This window comes from Artibeus jamaicensis, unplaced genomic scaffold (genome assembly GCF_021234435.1).
Source record: "Artibeus jamaicensis isolate MK-2021 breed Jamaican fruit bat unplaced genomic scaffold, CSHL_Jam_final scaffold_847, whole genome shotgun sequence".
Taxonomy (NCBI): domain Eukaryota; kingdom Metazoa; phylum Chordata; class Mammalia; order Chiroptera; family Phyllostomidae; genus Artibeus; species Artibeus jamaicensis.
This window is the reverse complement of record NW_026522057.1, coordinates 24,753,454-24,771,664: the sequence shown is the minus strand read 5'-3', so window position 1 is coordinate 24,771,664 and position 18,211 is coordinate 24,753,454. Positions and strand designations below refer to the sequence as shown.

At 51.3% G+C, this 18,211-nt stretch overlaps 1 protein-coding gene across 3 annotated transcripts in view; it reads left to right on the top strand.

Annotated features, from left to right (window-relative positions):
- Positions 1 to 18,211, top strand: part of TNFRSF8 (TNF receptor superfamily member 8) — a 65,346-nt gene that overhangs the window by 32,252 nt on the left and 14,883 nt on the right. For 2 of the 3 annotated variants that reach the window (XM_037165725.2, XM_053660705.1), the window contains 8 exons: positions 814 to 907; positions 1,253 to 1,413; positions 3,442 to 3,558; positions 6,308 to 6,460; positions 13,133 to 13,226; positions 13,530 to 13,675; positions 14,904 to 15,005; positions 15,130 to 15,183. In XM_037165725.2, the coding sequence (XP_037021620.2) occupies positions 814 to 907; positions 1,253 to 1,413; positions 3,442 to 3,558; positions 6,308 to 6,460; positions 13,133 to 13,226; positions 13,530 to 13,675; positions 14,904 to 15,005; positions 15,130 to 15,183 (921 nt within the window). The remainder of the gene's footprint in view (positions 1 to 813; positions 908 to 1,252; positions 1,414 to 3,441; positions 3,559 to 6,307; positions 6,461 to 13,132; positions 13,227 to 13,529; positions 13,676 to 14,903; positions 15,006 to 15,129; positions 15,184 to 18,211) is intronic. The other variant, XM_053660706.1, reaches the window with a different exon arrangement.

Sequence of the window (18,211 nt, the reverse complement as noted above, 5' to 3'; positions counted from 1 at the left end):
GAAAAGGACACTCTGTTTTCTGGGCACTTGCTGTAGGTTGCGCTGGGTGACAGGCGCATTAGGCACCCTCTCTGTTTATTATGACAGCAGCCTTGCGAAGGCTGTATTATTGTTATAATCATTTGACTTGCGTGGCACAGCTGAGACATGACAGAGATGGCGGCAGACTCAGGTCCACTGATGGCAAGTGCTGTGTGTTTTCCTCTCCACTCCGCTTCTGCCCAGTGGAGCCTGTAGGACTCTTTGGGTTGCAAGTAACAAAATCTCAGTTTTTCGGCCCCTGTAACTAAAAAGTATGGGTATAGCCATGGATAGCTTCAGGTATAGCTGGATCCAGGAGCTCTGTCTTTTCCTGTCTCTCATCTGTACCTGCTTATGTTTTAGATATCTGTGAGATACCTACCAGCAGCTTCAGGCTTGCTTCCCACCCAACCCCAATGGGAAGGCAGCTTCTCCTTCCTATGTTTCCAACAATCAAAGACAAAACCTTGAAGTTGCATCTCACAGGTGTGGCTTGGATTGTGTGCCCATTCCTAAGCCAATCCATCGTGGCCAGAGGAATGGAATAATTTGATTGGTCCAGCCTAGTCCCATGCCTACTCCTGGAGGGGAAGGGGGTCAGTCAGTCTAGCCCCTAGAAACAGATACTGGGTTTGGGGAGAGTGATTTCCCCAGAGAAGATTGGGGTGCGTCATACCAAGGGGGAATGGATGCTGGGCAGGTGCAAACACCAGATAGCCACCGTGTTTTCCAAATCCCTGGAGTCTTCAGACCCCTCGAGACCACGCCTGAAAGCACTGTGTCCTCCTGCAGGCACAGCGGAGAGGGACACCGTCTGTGAGCCGCTTCCCCCCGGGGCCGGCCTTGACTGTGGCACCAGCCCAGAGGACTGCAAGGCGCCCACCAGGTGACTCTGACCTACCCCCACGCGGTTGACCTTAGTGGGGGTGCTCTCTCTCCATAGGATGCCTGGGCCGTAGTTGGGGTCAGGGGTACAGGGGGGTTCAGCAAAGGGTGTCAGGGGTCCAGGGTGCCTCTCTGCCAAGTCCACAAATCATGTGAAGCCCTACTATGTGCCCAACCTGCCCTGATTGCACGGGAGACCCAGAAAACAGCCCTTGCTCCCTGACAAGGGCCCTGCCAGAGACTGCGGGCAAGAGGGCCTGGGACCTCTTTGCAGAAATGGTGGTCCCTGAGCCCAGGCCCCCCCATCAGCAGAACTGCCTGTTCCATCTCTGGCTTTTTTTCCCAGCGGTGCTGCCCCCCAGGCCAAGCCCATCCTGACCTCTGCAGACTCCGATGCCAGGACCACGCTTCTTGGAGGGGACACTCCCCTCACCCCAAAAGATGATTCCAAAATGACAAGGATGCCTGATTCTCTCTCCTCTGGGGAGAAGCCCAGTCCAGATCCAGGTAATTTCTTCAGAGAAGCCGTGGGATGTTTCTTACAGCAGTGGTGTCTGGTTGGTGGGTGACTTGTGTGCGGTGGTCCCGGCAGGCGGGCTCTGAGCCGTGGGCTCTCCCAGTGTGGGGAGAAGAGAGACTGAGGCTTCGAGGGCCAGGGTATGTAATGGAAGTGCCCGCTCATTTCGCCAGAGTTCTGAGCGCTTCCCGCACGCCAGACACTGTGGTGGGTGCTGGGCTTGCCGCTGAGCAGTCCAGCCTCTGCAGGTGTTGACTGGATGCCTTCCTGGTTCCCATGGCAGCAGACTGGGCTCCCAGTTTGCCCTTGTTTATTGCTGAATAGCCTTCCATGTATAGGTGCACCACCCTTTGCTTCTCCAAACGGTTTTTGGATATTTGGGTTGTTTCCACTTCTTGGCTACAATGAATAATGAAAAACAAGTCTTTGTGCGAGTGGTTTTTTTTTTTCATTTCTCTTGGAATATTCTTAAAAATTGATTTGTAGGACTTCTTATAATGCTGGGGATTGAGCCCTTTGCCCTGTAGTTGCACTCAAATATCTCCTCCCAGCCCGTGGTCTGCCTTCTCGTTCTCTTTACGGGCTTTCCACGAGGGGCGTTCTTGACCGTGATGTAGGCAGACCCGGGCATCGTTTCCTGTATGACTGGCGCTTTTTGTGTTCTGCTCTGTAAACCTTCCTCCTCTGACGTCACACGGGCGTCCTACACTTACTGTCCAAGGGACCTGCTTACAGGGTCACTTCTGCGTTTCATAGTTAGATTTGGCAGCTCCCTTGGCTCATGTGCATGGTGCAAGGCAGTGGGCACATTGAAAGCATCCATGTGGTTATCCAGTTGAACCGACATCAGCTGCCACATAAACTGCCCTGCCCCTGCGGCGTGCATGCCAGCTTTGTTGTGAATCGAAAGTCCTTGCGTGTGTGGGTGTGATTCTGGACTCTCTGTGCTGCTCTGTGGGTCTTTTTGTCTGTTCTGTGTGAATCCCACACTGTCTTCGTTTCCATTCTTTATCAATGTCTTTGTGGGGGGTGGAGCGACTTCTTCAACTCTGATCTTCAACAGTGCACTGGTTGTTCTAGTAGTTTGCATCTCCACATACACTTGAGAATCGGTGTTTCAAAGTCCACAAAGTGTCCTGTGGGGTTTCGGTTGGGGCTGCACAGAATCCACAGGTCGGTTTGCAGAGAATCTGCGTTATCGCGGTGTCGAGTGTGTGGCAGAGCCCTGCGTTTATTTAGTCCTCTTTAAGTTCTCCCAGTGATGCTTTGTTGTTCTCTATGTGGAGATGTTTGCATCTTTTTCTTAGATTTCTAGGTATTTGATATTTTCGATGAAAATGCAAATGGTATCTTTTTCGATACGTCATGTTCTAACTCTTTTTGAACCATGTGAAATTGCCAATATTTGATCTATCAAAACTGGTTTCATATGGCGCAACCCAAATATACAGACATGCAGTACAGATATAATAATGTTATATTCAGCCACCTTGCTGATTCATGTATTAGTTCTAATAACGTATCTGCAGATTCTTTGGGGTTTTCTGTGTACTAAGTGATATCATCTGTCTATAACAGGTTGCTATCTTCCTTTCTAAACCTTACTGCTTTTATTTCTTTTTCTTGCCTTATTGCATAGTATAGGATCCCTGTACCATGCTGAATAGAAGTTGGAGAGTGGGCATCCATGGCTCAGTGCTGATCTCAAAGGGGAAGTGGCTACCAAAGTTGTGAGGGGGGCAGTGGCATGGCAGTGAGTGTGGGGAGGGGACTGTGGCATAGTGGAAATGGTGGACAGTGGCGGGGACCAAAAGTGCAGGGGGCACTCAGAGCTCTTTTCCTCTGTTGCCTTAGCCACATTCCTTCCCTCTTGGAGCCTTGTGGCCATCCCTCTGGGGGGTGGAGCTGACGTGTGGAGTTTGGGAGCTGGCCGTGGTGCTGGGGGTACTTCAGTGACTGGGTGAGTGAGGCCTCTTCCATGGTGGCCCTGCCTGGACCGTCTCTGCTTCTTTTCCCAGGACTGTCCCCACAGCAGCGGTGCCCGCCGGGGTCCACCAAATGCCGGAAGAAGTGCGAGCCGGAGTACTACGTGGACGGGGACGGCCGGTGCACGGCCTGTGTGAGCTGTTCTGGAGGTAGGAGCCTGTCTTCCCACCAGGGGCTCCTTCCAGGGCCTGGGGGGCAGGGGTCTTGCAGGACAGACTGAGAGTCTGGGGGAGGGAAGCCCTGAGTTTGGTCTTGGGCTGCGCAGCCCTCAGGAGCTCGGCTCACTCTGTGTTTTGAGCTGTTAGTGTCTGGTGACTCCCACTCACTGCTGTGGGTTTCTGATGGCGGTGACCCCTTTTCCGCTCACTCACTCTCCCTCCAGCGAGGAAACACTTGTCACCGCCCTGTTCCAAATGGGTCTCACCATTTCTCGTCACTACTGTACCATGCATGGATTGCGATTGTCCCCATTTTGCAGAAGAGAAAACTGAGGCTTTGGAAAGTCAAGGGACTTCCAAAAGCCACAAGCCCTTGAGGGTGGCAGGGCTGGAGTTTGAACGTAGGGTGTCTGCTACCAGGTTCTGGGCTCTGGTTCCCCCATTGCGCTGCCCCTTAGGGCGTGCTCTTGGCCGGCGACTGCTGTGTGCATGGCAGGCTGACATCCTGTCTGTGTTTGCCCCGTGGCCAGCCTACCACAGCCCCAGAGCACCACCACCAGTCCTGCGACGTCCCTCAGGGCCACACAGGGCAGGGGAAGTGACCCAGGGCTCCGGAAGCCACGGTCGTTAGCAGCCCAGCCCACTCACAGAGGCTGCCGGGAAATGAGCAATTCCATCTCCTTGTCCTGGTTTCTTTCATGCAGCAGCAGCTGTGATCCAACTGGAGGGAGACCAGACAGAGGAAAGAACAGTCTGTGGCCACCAGGGGCCGCTGTTCCAGTAACCAAGGTAGCACAGTAAACTTGCTGAAAACCGAGTGGTGAAAATTATCCACACGTTGTACTCTTGTACTCGTGGATTCTGTGGGTCAGAATTCAGACAGGATGTTGTGGGGGCAGCTGGTCTCAGCGCCAAGATGTCTGGGGTCTCAGCTGGAAAACCCGAAGGCTGGAGCCTGGGATCCTCAATGTACCTGGGCACTGGTGCCAGCTACCTGCTGGCACCTCAGGTCCTCCCCATGGTGGCCTCTGTGTGGCTCACTTGAGGCTCTCGCATGGCCTGGTGGCTGGATTCCAAGAAGTGGGGCTGGGGGAGGGGCAGAGTCACATCTCCCTTTATGACCTTGCCTTTGAAGCCACGTGGTGTACGTTCCACCACTTTCTAGCTGTTGAGGTTGTTGCGGGTCCTGCTTGAGTCAAGGGAAGAAAAAAAAAGTCAAGCTTCTTGACCTGGCCAGTGCAGCTCAACCCATAAATGAAGAGGTCATGGGCTCGATTCCTGGTTAGGGCACATGCCTGGGTTGTGGGGTCATTCCCTGGGCATGTGCGAGAGGCAACCGATCGATGTGTCTGTCCCTCACTCTCCCCCTCCCTTCTCCTCTCTCTAAAATCAATAAGCACGCCTTTGAGCGAGGATTAAAAAAGAAAGATTAAGCTTCTTGGTGGGTCATTGCCAGGGCTCTGGAAGAGCAGATGGGGCCTGAACTACTGCTGTGACCCTTTGTGGGGAAGAGATGATCTGTCACAGCGATTACGTCAGATGGAGAAACAAGAGGTGGCTCTGGGCCCAAGAACTCCAACTCTCATTGTCGAAGCCCCGCGAGACAGCGAGGGGCTAAGTGCATGGGTTCTGGAGCCCAAGTGCCAGGCTTCAAATCTTGGCTCTACCACTTGTTAGCTTAGAAACTCCAGCAGGCTTCTCTGCACCTCAGCTTCCTCATCTGTAAAATGGGCATAATACCACTACTATCTCAGAGAGTTGTGGGAATGAAGTAGGTCTAACTGAATTAATCAGGTAGAGTGTAAAGAGGATTGCTTTGCGCATATGCGATTGTATTAATAGCTGTCATGCTCTTGCCCCTGCACGAATTCCCCAAGTCCCCTCCACACCTTGCCCCCAGTTGCGCTGCGGAGGTTGCAGAAAGAGGCTGTGCAGCCCCTCATCTTTATCATGCCAGGTCTCTCTGTGTCCTGCTCAGGAGACGTGTCCTTACTGAGCGCGTCATTTGGTCTCACCCAGCGGTGCCGTGATTCTGTTTTCCCATAAGCAGGACACACAGAGTAACCCCACATGTATGTCAGGGCATTACCATGCCTTTTCTTTGATAAAACCGCCGACATTCTATTTTTTGATTTTGGAAAAAACACTTTTTATCACTGAAAGTCCCAAACCTGTTGAGAAGAAGAGGGGACCAGGGACGCTGGAGGACTGCCACCCAGTTTCAAAGACCCACGGAGCCGTGGTCAGGCCTGGTCCATCAATTCCCAGGCCCACTTGCCCCTGACCTCTGCGTTAACGGGCCACTGAAGTAGGGTGGGCGTGGAATACAGAGCACGTGTTTCAAGTGTGCAACACGTGAGTTTTGACACATGTTTGCATGTGTGAAACCACCGCCCCAGCCAAAGTGATAAACTACCCGTCACCCCCAGCATCTCCTCCGTATCATCCCTCCCCCAACCCCACCCCTGCTCCCATCCCCAGGCAGTTCTGCTGCTTTTTCTCACTGTGCAATACGCTGCATTTTCTGGAAGCGGAATCCTAGAGGAAGGACACCTTTCCCGTCCGCCTTCTCTCACTCCGCATGGTTATTTGAGCCAAGAAATCAGCTCAGTGGAAAGTGAGAGGAGCGTTTGCTCCTGGGGAAATGCATCTCCGTGCCCCCCAGCCCTGGGGTGTCCTCTGCACCCCATGCCTTTGCCATCCCTCATCCTTCCTTATGACCTTTCCCTGTGTCCCTTAGACGACCTTGTGGAGAAGACGCCTTGCACGTGGAACTCCTCTCGTGTCTGTGAATGTCGGCCTGGCATGTTCTGTTCAACGTCAGCCACCAACACCTGTGCTCGCTGCGTCGCCTGCCCCATCGTCCCACCAGAGACAGTCGCCCAACTCCGGGGTAAGCAGTCCGCACCCCTAACCGAGGGTTGAGGTCTGTACCCCCGCAGCCGAAACTCTCCCACCCCACAGGGCAGGTGACCTTCAACCCCAGCTGTTGACTAGGTCAGGTCTGGGCTTGTTTTTTCTTTGACTAGATAGATCCAGTGACTGGCATGAAATCCAAACCTGTCATTTCGGTAAGAGGTTCTGATAAAGATTAAAAAAAAATTCATCTTCCTCAAACAGTTGGGCTGGCAAAATCTTGATTGTTTGCCAGACTGTTTTATTGACTCAAGACAGATGAATAGAAAGTTTATGAAGAGGCTTCCAGCTCAAGACGGTGGACATTTGCCAGAGACCAGAAAAGTATAAACTCTTGACGTGGAAAAACAACAGCAACAAAAAGCCCAGGCTCGTCAGCCGCTGAGAGATTTCAACCAATTCCCAGAAGGCAGAAAACATGGAAGGATGGTGACAAGCGGAACCAAGTGGAGGAAGGCTCCCAGAATTCACTCCATGGGGGCTGTGGGGCAAGGTGGCAGGGGTAGCTCGCTTGCAAAGATCCCGAGAGAGGCTCTGGGCTCAGAGCCGGGGAGTAAAATCAAGGATGGGGGTGAAATGCAGAATTGCAATTTGTAGTTTCGCCTTGAAAATAAAATTTTTAGAAATCTGTAACAATGGTTACTGACTGGTCTGAACAGTATCCAGGGTCTTTATCTCCTGGTGCAAATAATCCACTTTTCTGGCCGAAGACACTGAAGGGGTCTCTGCTGGAAGCCAGGGTTAGCGGTGCGGTGCTGCCCCTCCAGTATAAACCCTCCTTGTGTGTTTGGGAGCACGTCCTGTCTCTGGGCTCTTGTCGCTTCGCCGCTAAGTGAAGGTGTCCGGCTCACACGCCCCACCCAGAGCACGCAGGCGGATCCCCTGCTCAGGGAAGAGACCTGCCACGGAAAGGACATACTAGCTGCTGAAATATTCAGCAGTCATTTTTTTAAGAATCCGAATGAGCAGTCAAGATTTTCAGCCCTCAAGGAAAACCAAAGAATAACAAGATATGCCAAAACCTTACTACAGTTGAAGCAATGGTAAACCTAGGGACGGAAGAGAACTTAAAAGAATGCCGATGTGTCCACAGGAACATTCAAGAAGCTGTTACATCCACCAAGGGAGACCAGAATGCTGTGAAACAGGAAGAGTACAGACCAGAGGACAAGAGATGGCTTTTAGAAAGTGTGCTTGTTCATCGATTGCTTCTCAGCTCCCAATTCACCCTTCAGAGCTGAAGGATTTCTCCCTGGGAGCGCGATGTTAAGCTTTGCCAGTAGAGGGCGCTGGGGGGCCATGGCTGAGGGAAGAGACGTCTCTGGGCTGCGCTGCTGGTTGTTCCTCCAGCACCCTCAGTGCGTCCCCATTCGCTGGATGAGGGCAGGCAGTCCCTTGAAGACCTCCCAGCACCAGCCTAGACCTGGGGACCACCTTGGTGTGACCTTCCGAACAGGGATATGGGCACCCTCCAGGCCTTGTGTTGCGGGAATGCTGTCATTCCCTCTGCACGCACCCTACCTGATCACTTGGTCACTGGGGGCTCCAGGCCTTGCACTGGCGGTGGTACCCCAACTTTCCCTGCGTGCTTGACCTGGAAAACATGAGACTTCAGGATGAAAGCACCTACTGGAGGCAAAGCAGGGTGATCGTGAATCACCCATGCCTGGACATAGTAGGTGTACTTCCTATTAATTTATTTACTTACTTAACTTTCAACGACAGCTGACGTACAGTATTATATTAGGTTCAGGTGTACAGCAGGTGATTAGACGTTATGTAACTTACAAAATGATCTCCTTGACTAGACTAGTGCCCACCTGACACCTTTCATAGTTATTACAATAGTATGGATTCTCTTCCCTGTGCTGTACTTTACATCCCTGTGACTTCTTGTACGTGGCAATTCATGCATGTTAAACCCCTCAGCTCATTCACCCAGCCCCCACCCTCCCTTCCATCTGGCAACCATTGGTCTGTTCTCTGTATCTATGATTGTTTCTATTTTGTTCATTCATTTATTTTGTTCTTTAGATTCCACATACAAGTGAGATCATATGGTGCTTGTCTTTCTCTGGCTTATTTCACTTAGCATAACCCCCTCTAGGTCCATCCATGTTGTCGCAAATGGCAAGATTTCGTTCTTTTTAATGGCTGAGTAATATTCCACTGCATGTCTGTGCCACCTCTTCTTTATCTGCTTGTCTGTCGGTGGGCACTGAGGTTGCTTCCATGGCATGGCTGTTGTAAATAATGCTGCAGTGAACATAGGGGTGTGTTTTTAAATTAGTGCTTTAGGTTTCTTCAGGTGAAAAATCAGAAGTGGCCCTGGCTAGTGTGGCTCAGTGGATTGAGGGCCAGCCTGTGAACCAAAGGGTCGCCAGTTTGATTCCCAGTCAGGGCATGTGTCTGGGTTGTGGGCCACATCCCCAGTAGGGGGCGTGCAAGAAGCAACCACACATTGATGTTTCTCTCCACCTCTTTTCTCCTTTTTTATTATATTATAAAAAAATATAATAAGTAAGACCTTTAAAAAAACAGAAGTGGAGTTGTGGGTCATGTGGTAGTTGTATTTTTAATTTTTTTGAGGAAGCTCCATGCTGTTTTCCATAAGGGCTGCACCGATTTATAAACCACCTACCAACACTGCACGAGAATCCCCTTTTCTCTGCATCCTTGTCAAACACCTGTTCTTGGTTGATTTATTGATGACAGCCATTCCGACAGGTGTGAGGTGATCGCACTGTGGTTTTAATTTGCATCTTCCTGATTTGTGATGTTGATCATCTTTTTGTATGTCTATTGGTCATCTCTCTGTCCTCTTTAGAGAAGTGTCTGTTCAAGTCCTCTGCCAATTTTGTCACCACATTTTCTTTTGGGTGTTGTATGAGTTCCTCATTTATTTTGGATATTAACCCCTTACAGGGTGTATCATTGGTGAATGTTGTCTCTCGGTTGGTTGCTTTTTTGTTTTGTTGATGTTTTTCTTTGCTGTGCAAAACCTTTTTAGTTTGACATAGTCCCATCTGTTTATTTTCTCTTTGTTTTCCTTGCCTGAGGAGACGTAGCCAAAAAAACATTACTAAGAGTAGCGTCAAAGAATTTACTGTCTACATTTGTTTTTGGGGTTTTATGGTTTGAGGTCTTACATCTAAGTCTCTAATCCACTGTGAGTTTATTTTTGTACATGGTGTACAAAAGTGATCCAGTTTTATTCTTTTGCATGTATCTGTCCAGTTTTCCCAACACTGTTTATTGGAGAGACTGTCTTTACTCCATTATATATTCTTGCCTCCTTTGTCATAGATTAATGGGCCATATAAACAGGGGTTTATTTCTGTTCCATTGATCTATGTGTCTGTTTTAATGATAGCACTATGCTGTTTTGATTACTGTAGCCATGTAGTATAGTTTTCAAAGTATTTTATTTATTTATTTTTAGAGAGAGGGGAAGGGCGGGAGGAAGACAGGGAGAGAAACATCAATATATGGTTGCCTCTCAAGCACCCCCTACTGGGAACCTGGCCCAAAACCCAGGCATGTACCCTGACTGGAATTGAACTGGCAACCCTTCACTTCTCAGGTTGGTACCCAATTTTCTGAGCCATACTAACCATGGCTATAGTTTTGATATCAGGTATCGTGATACCTCCAACTTTGTTCTTCTTTCTCAAGATTACTTTGGCTATTTGAAGTCTTTTGTGGTTCCATAGAAATTTTAGGATTATTTGTTCTAGCTCTGTGAAAAAATGTTATTGATATTTTGATAGGGATTGCACTGAATCTGTAGATTGCATTGGGTGGTATGGGCATTTTAGCAACGTTAATTCTATCTGTTCATGAGCATGGTATTGCCTTCCACTTATTTGTATCCTTCTTCAGTTTTTTTTCCTTCAGTTTCTTATAGTTTTCTGAGTACAGATCTTTTACTTCTTTGGTTAAATGTATTCCTAGGTAATTTTATTCTTTTTAATGTAATTTAAGTGAGATTTTCTTAATTTCTCTTTCTGTTTGTTTTTGGTGTATAAAATACAACAGATTTCTGAATATTAATTTTGTATCCTGCTACTTTACAGAATTTATTAGCTCTAACAGTGGGTTTTTTTGGTGGACTCTTTAGAGTTCTCTATATATAGTGTTATGTCATCTGCAAATAATGACCGTTTTACTTCTTCCATTCCAATTTAGATGCCTTTTTTTCTTTCTTGTCTGATTGCTGCGGCTGGGACTTTCAGTACTATGGAGAGTAAGACTGGTGAAAGTGGACATCCTTCTTGTTTCTGATATTAAATAAAAAGCTTTCACCTTTTTACCACTGACTATAATGTTAGCTGTAGGTTTGTCGTATACGGTCTTTGTTATATTGAGGTATGGTCCTTCTACCCACACTTTGCTGAGAGTTTTTTTTTTCAAATGGGTGTTGGATTTTGCCAAATGCTTTTTTATCTATCAGTATGATTATATGACTTTTATCCTTCATTTTGTTTATGTGGTATGTCAAGTTAATTGTACAGATCTCAAATAGAGTTATAGTTAGAAGAACACATACATTCTTCAAAATTCATCAAACCGTACGCTTAGGGGGCATTTTCTTTCTATACAAATTATACTTCAATAAAGTCGATTGCAAAAGAAAAAACCTTTTAAAATGGAAACGACCTTTAAATATCAGGAGAAATTTAAATTTCTTTATTTATACTTATCTGTCAGGTTTCTCTTAAGTAGATCAGGAGGTCTAGAGTCTCCAGGCCACCTTCCTGCCTGATCACATGGGCTGGAGGTGGCGCACCTGTTCCACTTGGGGCTTTTGAATCACCAATCTGGCCGCCTTACCAGCTGTGGCCACAGGAGCAGAGTACAGTCCCGGCATCTCCCAGGTCCTCTCTCACTCCTCTGTGGGGAGGCCTGGCGGTTTTGCTGGGTTCCCAGGTTTGGTTTGGTTTTGGTTTGTGTGTTGCTGGCACTTCCGGGACCCTCGGAGGCTGGCTACCGGCCCTCCCACCCTGCTCCCCCGCCACCCCAGTATGGCCTGCTCATGGCGGGGGTGGAAGTGCAAAGGAGGGCAGCGGGAGATGGAGGCCTCTTAAGGCCCAGACTGGAAACAGGAGCCCTGTCATTTCTGTTTCTATCCACTGACCAGACGCGTCACATGGCCACGTTCAGGCATCGGTGGGGGCGGGAGGCAGGCAGACACCGGCCTGGACTTGGAGTAGCTGCAGAGGCCCCTGGAGAGGGGTGTCGGTGTGGGGCAGGGTGGGGTGGGACCCACAGTGCGGCCTGCCATCTTGATCCCGTGTCATTGCTGATTCGACTCATTGCTTTGGGGAGAGAGACTTGAGTTTTAAAACCAGCTTTATTGAGGTGTAATTCCTATGCTGTAAAGGGATTCATTTCAAGTGTACAATTCCATGATTTTAAAGAAATTGACAGTTGTAAAACTATCACCACTGTAAAAAAATAATGTACACAGAGTCACTGAAAATGGGGTCAGAGCCACCAATCCAGAGGCACTGCCTTGGGTGTCTTCCACCTCAAACCTGTTAGAACTAGGGCACCACCTGCTCTGGACGGGGCCTAGGTAACTGTGTGCCCCCAGGAGCTGTTCGCAAAGACAACAAGAGAGCAGACACGGTGACCACCGGGCTGAAGACCATGGGACTGAAAATTAAAACTGTTCCCTAGAGCCCTGGCTGGTGTGGCTCAGTGGATTGAGCTCAGGCCTGTGAAGCAAAGAGTCACCGGTTTGATTCCCAGTCTGGGCAAGTGCCTGGGTTGTGGGCCAGGTCCCCAGTGGGGCAACCACAATGATGTTTCTCTCCCACTCTTTCTCCTTCCCTTCCTCTCCCCTCTCTCTAAGAATAAATAAATGAAATATTTAAAAAAACAACTGTTCCCTAGAGTCAGCGTCACTGTGTTGCTGTATCCGCACCCACAGCAATGCCTCCCTCTTGTGGGTATAACTCACATTCCATGGATGTGGTTTTCCTTCTAATGACGTCACTGTTGCTCTTCCCTTTCTCATACGTACCCCGGCTTTCGCCTCCTGATCAGACCCCTCTTTGGGGTTCTGTCTGAATCAGAGCTTCCCAAATAGCTATTCTTTGGGATCTCAAACAAACATCTATTGTCTCTCACTTGGCCTTTTCTTTGTAGGTAAACACAATGGTCTAAGAAACCTCGTGCATGTTTAGTGGCTCGGAAGCCACTGGTCTACTTTCTGTGCCCCTACATCAGAGCTTTGGGGACAGAACACGCACGTGTTCTTGTGCGTCTGCTTCCTTCCTTCCTTGAACAGAACGCGTCGGCGGGTCAGCCTCGCTACAGCACATGCTGATGCTGTGTTTCTTTTGTTGCCAAGCAACACCCCAGGGTAGAGATACGCTGCTTGAACATTTGGGCTGCTTCCACTTCTTGGGCTGCTATGAAGGATGCACTATAAACAAGTGTGTAGAAGAGACCTGACTGTGTCGAGTCCCCTGTTTCAGGGGCTTCACCTGCCCTCATGTGACACCTGAGTTACGTCCGTGAACCCCACCAGCCTATCAGCCCCTGAGGGTGGGGATCTTGTGGCTGTGCTGCCTCCCGGGAAGTCACTAGTCCCTGCTGGGTAAGGCTCCTTGGCACTGATTCTTAAGACCACTCTTTGCAGGTACAGCTAAGATAGACACCAGCTACGAGCTGCCTTCCCCGGGGACCCACCTTAACTGCAGCACCAACCCAGAGGACAGCAAGGCTCCTAACAGGTGACCCCATGGACCCTTCCGGGGGAACTGGACTGGGGGCAGAGGTGGGGCTCGGGCTGGATCTCTGTCCCAAACCTGCAGGTCGTTTTGGAGAGTGAGTGCCCTGCTCTAGACCGGCACCAAGCCTGCAGGCCTTGACAGGCAGGCCCTGCCCCTGGAGTGCCTGGCAGAGACTGCGGGCAGAGGGTCTGGGAACTCAGGCCCCACCTGCATGGTCTCCAGAGGAAGGGAAGTATTCCTGAGCTCACACTTCCGCTCTCCCAGCTCCATCGTCACTCCTACCTCCGGCTTCTCTGCCCACAGCACCAGCCCCTCTCAGCTCTCCCCAGCCGACTCCCAGGCCAGTAAAGGGCACGGAGGGGGTGCCACTCATGCCCTGGAGGACGCCTCCATCTCAACAAGTGTGCCCATCTCTTTCCCCTCCACGGGAAGACCCATCCTGGTTTCAGGTAATGGTCATGCCCAGGAGGCTGGGCCTTCCTCCCAGGCGGGCAGAGGGAGGGAGGCTTCTCCCGGGGCTGGGGTGTCCACTGGGTTGGGGGACCAAGGTGGAGCCCGGGTTTTTGGCTGGGGCTGGGGCCCTGTCACTTGCTAGCTATTAATTCTTGTAAGTATGGATTTCATTCACAGCTTCCTGCTCATGGCTCATAACTGCCAGAAAGTACTGATATTTGGCAAATGATTTTATAACTGCACCTAATTGCTTAATGCCTTTGAGCCCCAGTTTCCCCCCATGCAAAATGGTAATAGCATGTACCGTGCAAGGTAATATGTAGCCAGCTGCTCACCACCAGCTTAACTCCCTGCAGATGTTGGCTTGCTTTAAATGCGATCCATTCCAGGACTTGCAGTTCTAGCGTTGGGCCCCAGGTGGCGGTAGTTCTCAGGCCAGCGGTTCTTGCAGCATCAGCAACTTGTCGGAAAAACAAATTACGGGCCCCGCCCAGCCCTGTAGGATCAGAATCTGCATTTTGACACGGTCCCCAGGAGATTCCTCTGCACATGCAAGTTGGAGAAGCACTTCTCTGGCACAGACTGCTTTTTAGCGTCTAAAAATGCACTGAAAACAGTAACTAGTTTTGTGATTTTACCAAGCGACAAAAGAAAAAAGGAGGCAAGTGAAGTACTAAGATGTAAAGAGATATGTCCGGGTAGCCGTTCAGTGCGTGGAGTCCTCCTGGGAGTCCCCCTGGCCTGGCCTGAGCCGAGATTTTGTCATTTACCCTAGGGTGACCTTGACTGAGTTACTTAACCCCTGAGAGCCTCAGTTTCCCTCATTTGGAAAATGGAGGTAGTGATGGTAACCACGCCCATGGCCCACGGTTGAGTGCGTTCTTGTGAGGAGTGGGCCCCATGCCTGCCCCCCATCTTGTGGGGACACAGGTTCCACATGCCCCCTCCACAGTCCCCGTGGAGCTCAACCCCTTCTTCACCTGGCCTCCTGACTCCTCCCCTCCCCGCCTCTAGGAATGGTTTGCTCTCTTCTCCACTATTAACCTGCCCAGTGGGCTTCCTGGAGCCAGGGCAGGGAGGGCAGGTGGGTGAGGGCTGGGCCAGATCCAGGGCCTGGTTTTCAGTGCTGGCACGGGAAGGGCCCCTGGGGCGTCACCATAAAGAGGACTCTGAGGGCCGCCAGCCTTGGGGTGGAGAGTGCAGGACCACCTCTCTGTGTTCTAGGCTCGGTGCTCCTCTGGGTCCTCTTGGCGCTGGTGGTCTGCATCGGCTCCGGCTCCTTCCTCGTGTGCCACCGAAGGGCCTGCTGGAAGTGGATTCGGCAGAGTGAGTGGCTGGGACTCTGGGGCCCTGGGGGTGGGCTGGGTGTTTGGGCAGTCCTGGCCGGGCTCTCCCTGCCCCAACCTCTGGGGCTCTCTGAGGCTCAGTCCCCGTCCGGATGTCATTTCAGAACTCCACCTGTGCCGCCCGGTTCAGACCTTCCGGCCCCAGCAGGAGCCTGTGGGTAAGTGGTCACGTGTGTCCGGGGCCTCGTCTCTCCCCAGGAATCCCAGGCCTTCCTGAGTTCTAGGTGGTTCTTGCTCTCTGATCGCTGCCCAGGCCCCAGGCCAGCTCCTCCAGGCAGCTTTCTGGAGCCCTGGCCCTCCCCACCCATCCAAGGCAGCAGATCTCTCCTGGGGGGAGGGTCCTCTTCCTCCCTCGGAGCTTCTTTCGAGGCACGGCAAGGTCCTCATCAGCGCTTTGGGTGCCGGGCCCTGACCTCACAGGAAGGAGCAAACCCGAATGTTCCGAGCTTCCCTGCCTGGTTCCAAGGCAGGCCCCTCCCCACTGCAGGGTCTGCTGACCCAGGAACCCCAGGGGCGGTGGGTGGTCATCTTTTTGTAAGGAGGTAGATAACTGGTTCCCAGCCACACATCCTAAGAAGAGCCACTCCAGACTCAGACGCTGGTCCTTGAGAACTCAAAGCTGAACGCTCCTCCTTCTCCCTGCAAGCTTTGTCCAGCCTATGCCCCGCCCCCCACCAGGCGCCCAGTGGTCAGCCTCAGGCCAGATCATGGCCCCCTTTGCCCCATATGTCTCCAGGACCCGTGGAGAGCCTTGCTGTGGCCCGACTTTTGACTCGGGCACAAAAAACACAGTCCTCGGAGGCACGGTTTGAATCTGATGAGTTTCACAAGCAGGTGCTGGTGTCCCCTCTGCAAGGGGGGTTTTTGTGTTTTGATAGTTTCAAGCCTTTTTCCATGAGCTGTCAGGCTCAGTGTCTCATTGAAACCCGTGTTTGCTTTCTTGACATTTTTCTAGTATTAGAATTTCCATTGCCGTCAGTTTATTTTTTTCTTTGAACCTTTGTGACAGCAGGTTTTGTCACACATAGAAAAAAAAAGAGACAGAAAAAAAGCACCTGCCCCTAAGAAACCAGCTCTGCAAGGAACCCTGAGCCCTAAGACTCGGTGGTGGCTGGTTCTGGCCCTCCGGCGTCCGGTGGGTGCCCGGGGGGCTAGGGTGAGGCCAGGGTCAGCCCGCAGGGCACAGGCTGGGAGCGGACTGCACAGGGGGGATGCCTTGTTCCCTTAGGATGGAGCAGCGGGCGTGGCGGGGGTGAAGGGGCGTTCGCTCATTTGTTCGCTCGTGCAGATACTCATGTCGTTGGGTGGTTCCTAGCGGGTGCAGAGCTGTCCTCACGCTCCTGGGCTTTTAGACCAGCGGCAGATGCTGAAGGGCAGCAGGATGGGAGTGTCAACTCAGCCCAGTCACTGAGGGTCGGGCAGGCGTCCATGACACGCTCACCAGTTGTCTTCTGGACCGACTTGACTTTGCAGCGTGTGTCCTTGGTAGCCGGTGTTTACAAAGCCCACACGTGACCTCTTTTCCCCTACTCCCTGCATCCTTGGGAGGCGGCCACTGCTATGGTCCTCCGTTCACAGAAGGGGAACCAGAGGCTCAGGAAGATGTGTAGGGCCAAGTGGGTAATGAGCAGGGTTTCGTTGTTGCCGTGGGTGGTGAGGTTTTTGTAAAAAAGGTCTCACACCCTCGTGCTGTTGACATGCGGCGGCACCGGATAATTCTTCGCTGGGGAGGGGAGCCGTCCTGTGAGCCTGTAGGGTGTCGGGCCCAAGTCTCTAGACCCACCAGTTGCTAGGAGCACCTTCCAGTTGTGACAACTGAAAATGTTTCCGGACATTGTCCCATGTCCCCTGGAGGGAAAATCACTCCTGGTTGAGAAACTCTGATTTGAATTCTTTCAGTCCTTCATTTTAATGGACACTAAAGTCATCACTTAGTTCATCCAGGCAGGTTTAATTTTGGGAAAAAAATGTTGTGTTGCTCTTTTGAAACAACTTCAAACTTACAGACATGTCCCAAGGGCAGTGCAAAGAACTGTTTTCCTGGACCGTTTGAGAGAAAGTCGCTGACTTAGCACCTTGTCATGGCGACGGTTCAGTGGGTATTTCCTCTTGGTGAGGCATGTGTTTTCACAGCCGCAGTCAAACCATCAAAATCAGAGGCGTCCCCTTGACGCATCACCCCCAACTCATTCTCAGACCCCCTTCAGGTTTCTTCATTGACCCCAATGATGTCCTTCAGAGCAGAAGAACTCGGTTCCGAATTTCGCGTCGCATTGGGTTGTCTCCGTGATGCGGGGTCGGTTCCTGGCTCTTCCTTCTTGTTCATGGCCTTGCCACTTCTGAAGATTCCACCAGTGATTCTGTGGGTGTCCTGCCCCTCGGCCTTGTCTGGTGTGGGGCGTCTCCGGTGGGAAGAGCCCAGAGCGATGTGGAGCCCTTCCTTGTGGCTTCTGCCCCCCGAGATGTCGCCTGCTCCCTTTTCTGGCTGTGGTTCACTTTGATTCAGCTGGCGTGTGCCAGGCTTCTCCCCCGTGACGGTGCTCCTTTCCCCTTGGTAGTTGCCAAGGACTTGGAGGGGAGACACTCGGAGGGTATGTAAATGATCTGGTCCGTGTCAGACTTTCCTCTTCTGCACTTACGTGTTTATATCTGACTCATGGGTTCCTATTTTATTCTGCTGCCATGCTTTTTAGTTTGATGTTCGAATTGGCCCCAGTGAGGTCAGAGGGGGCCGCTTCAAGCTGGCCCTGGTGCCCTTTTGTCCCCATCTTTTTGCATTTGGAGTACTTCTTTCCTCTAAGATGTTCCCAGCTTAGCTTGTCCTTTCCTGCGTTTGCCCTAGAGCCCTCCAGCTCTGCAGGGAATCCAGGATTTGGATCCAGGAGATGTGCCGGTTGCCAAAGCCTGGCTGAACCTCTGTGCCAAACCCTTTCCTTGGGTCCGTTTGGCTTCCCAAAGCAGCTGGGACCTCAGGCCAGAGAGGGGATGGGACGGAAAGGGAGAGTGACTGGGGTGGCAGGGGCCGAGGGTGATCGTGAGCCAGGACCCATGTGCTCAGCGGCAGTAGCCTTTGAGGTAGTCCCGGATGCCACGCGCCGTCCCAGGAGGGCCACCGATGCCTCGCATGTCCCCGGACTCATGTCCTGGGGCGTGTTTACGAGAAGATCATCACTATTCCAAGAGCAG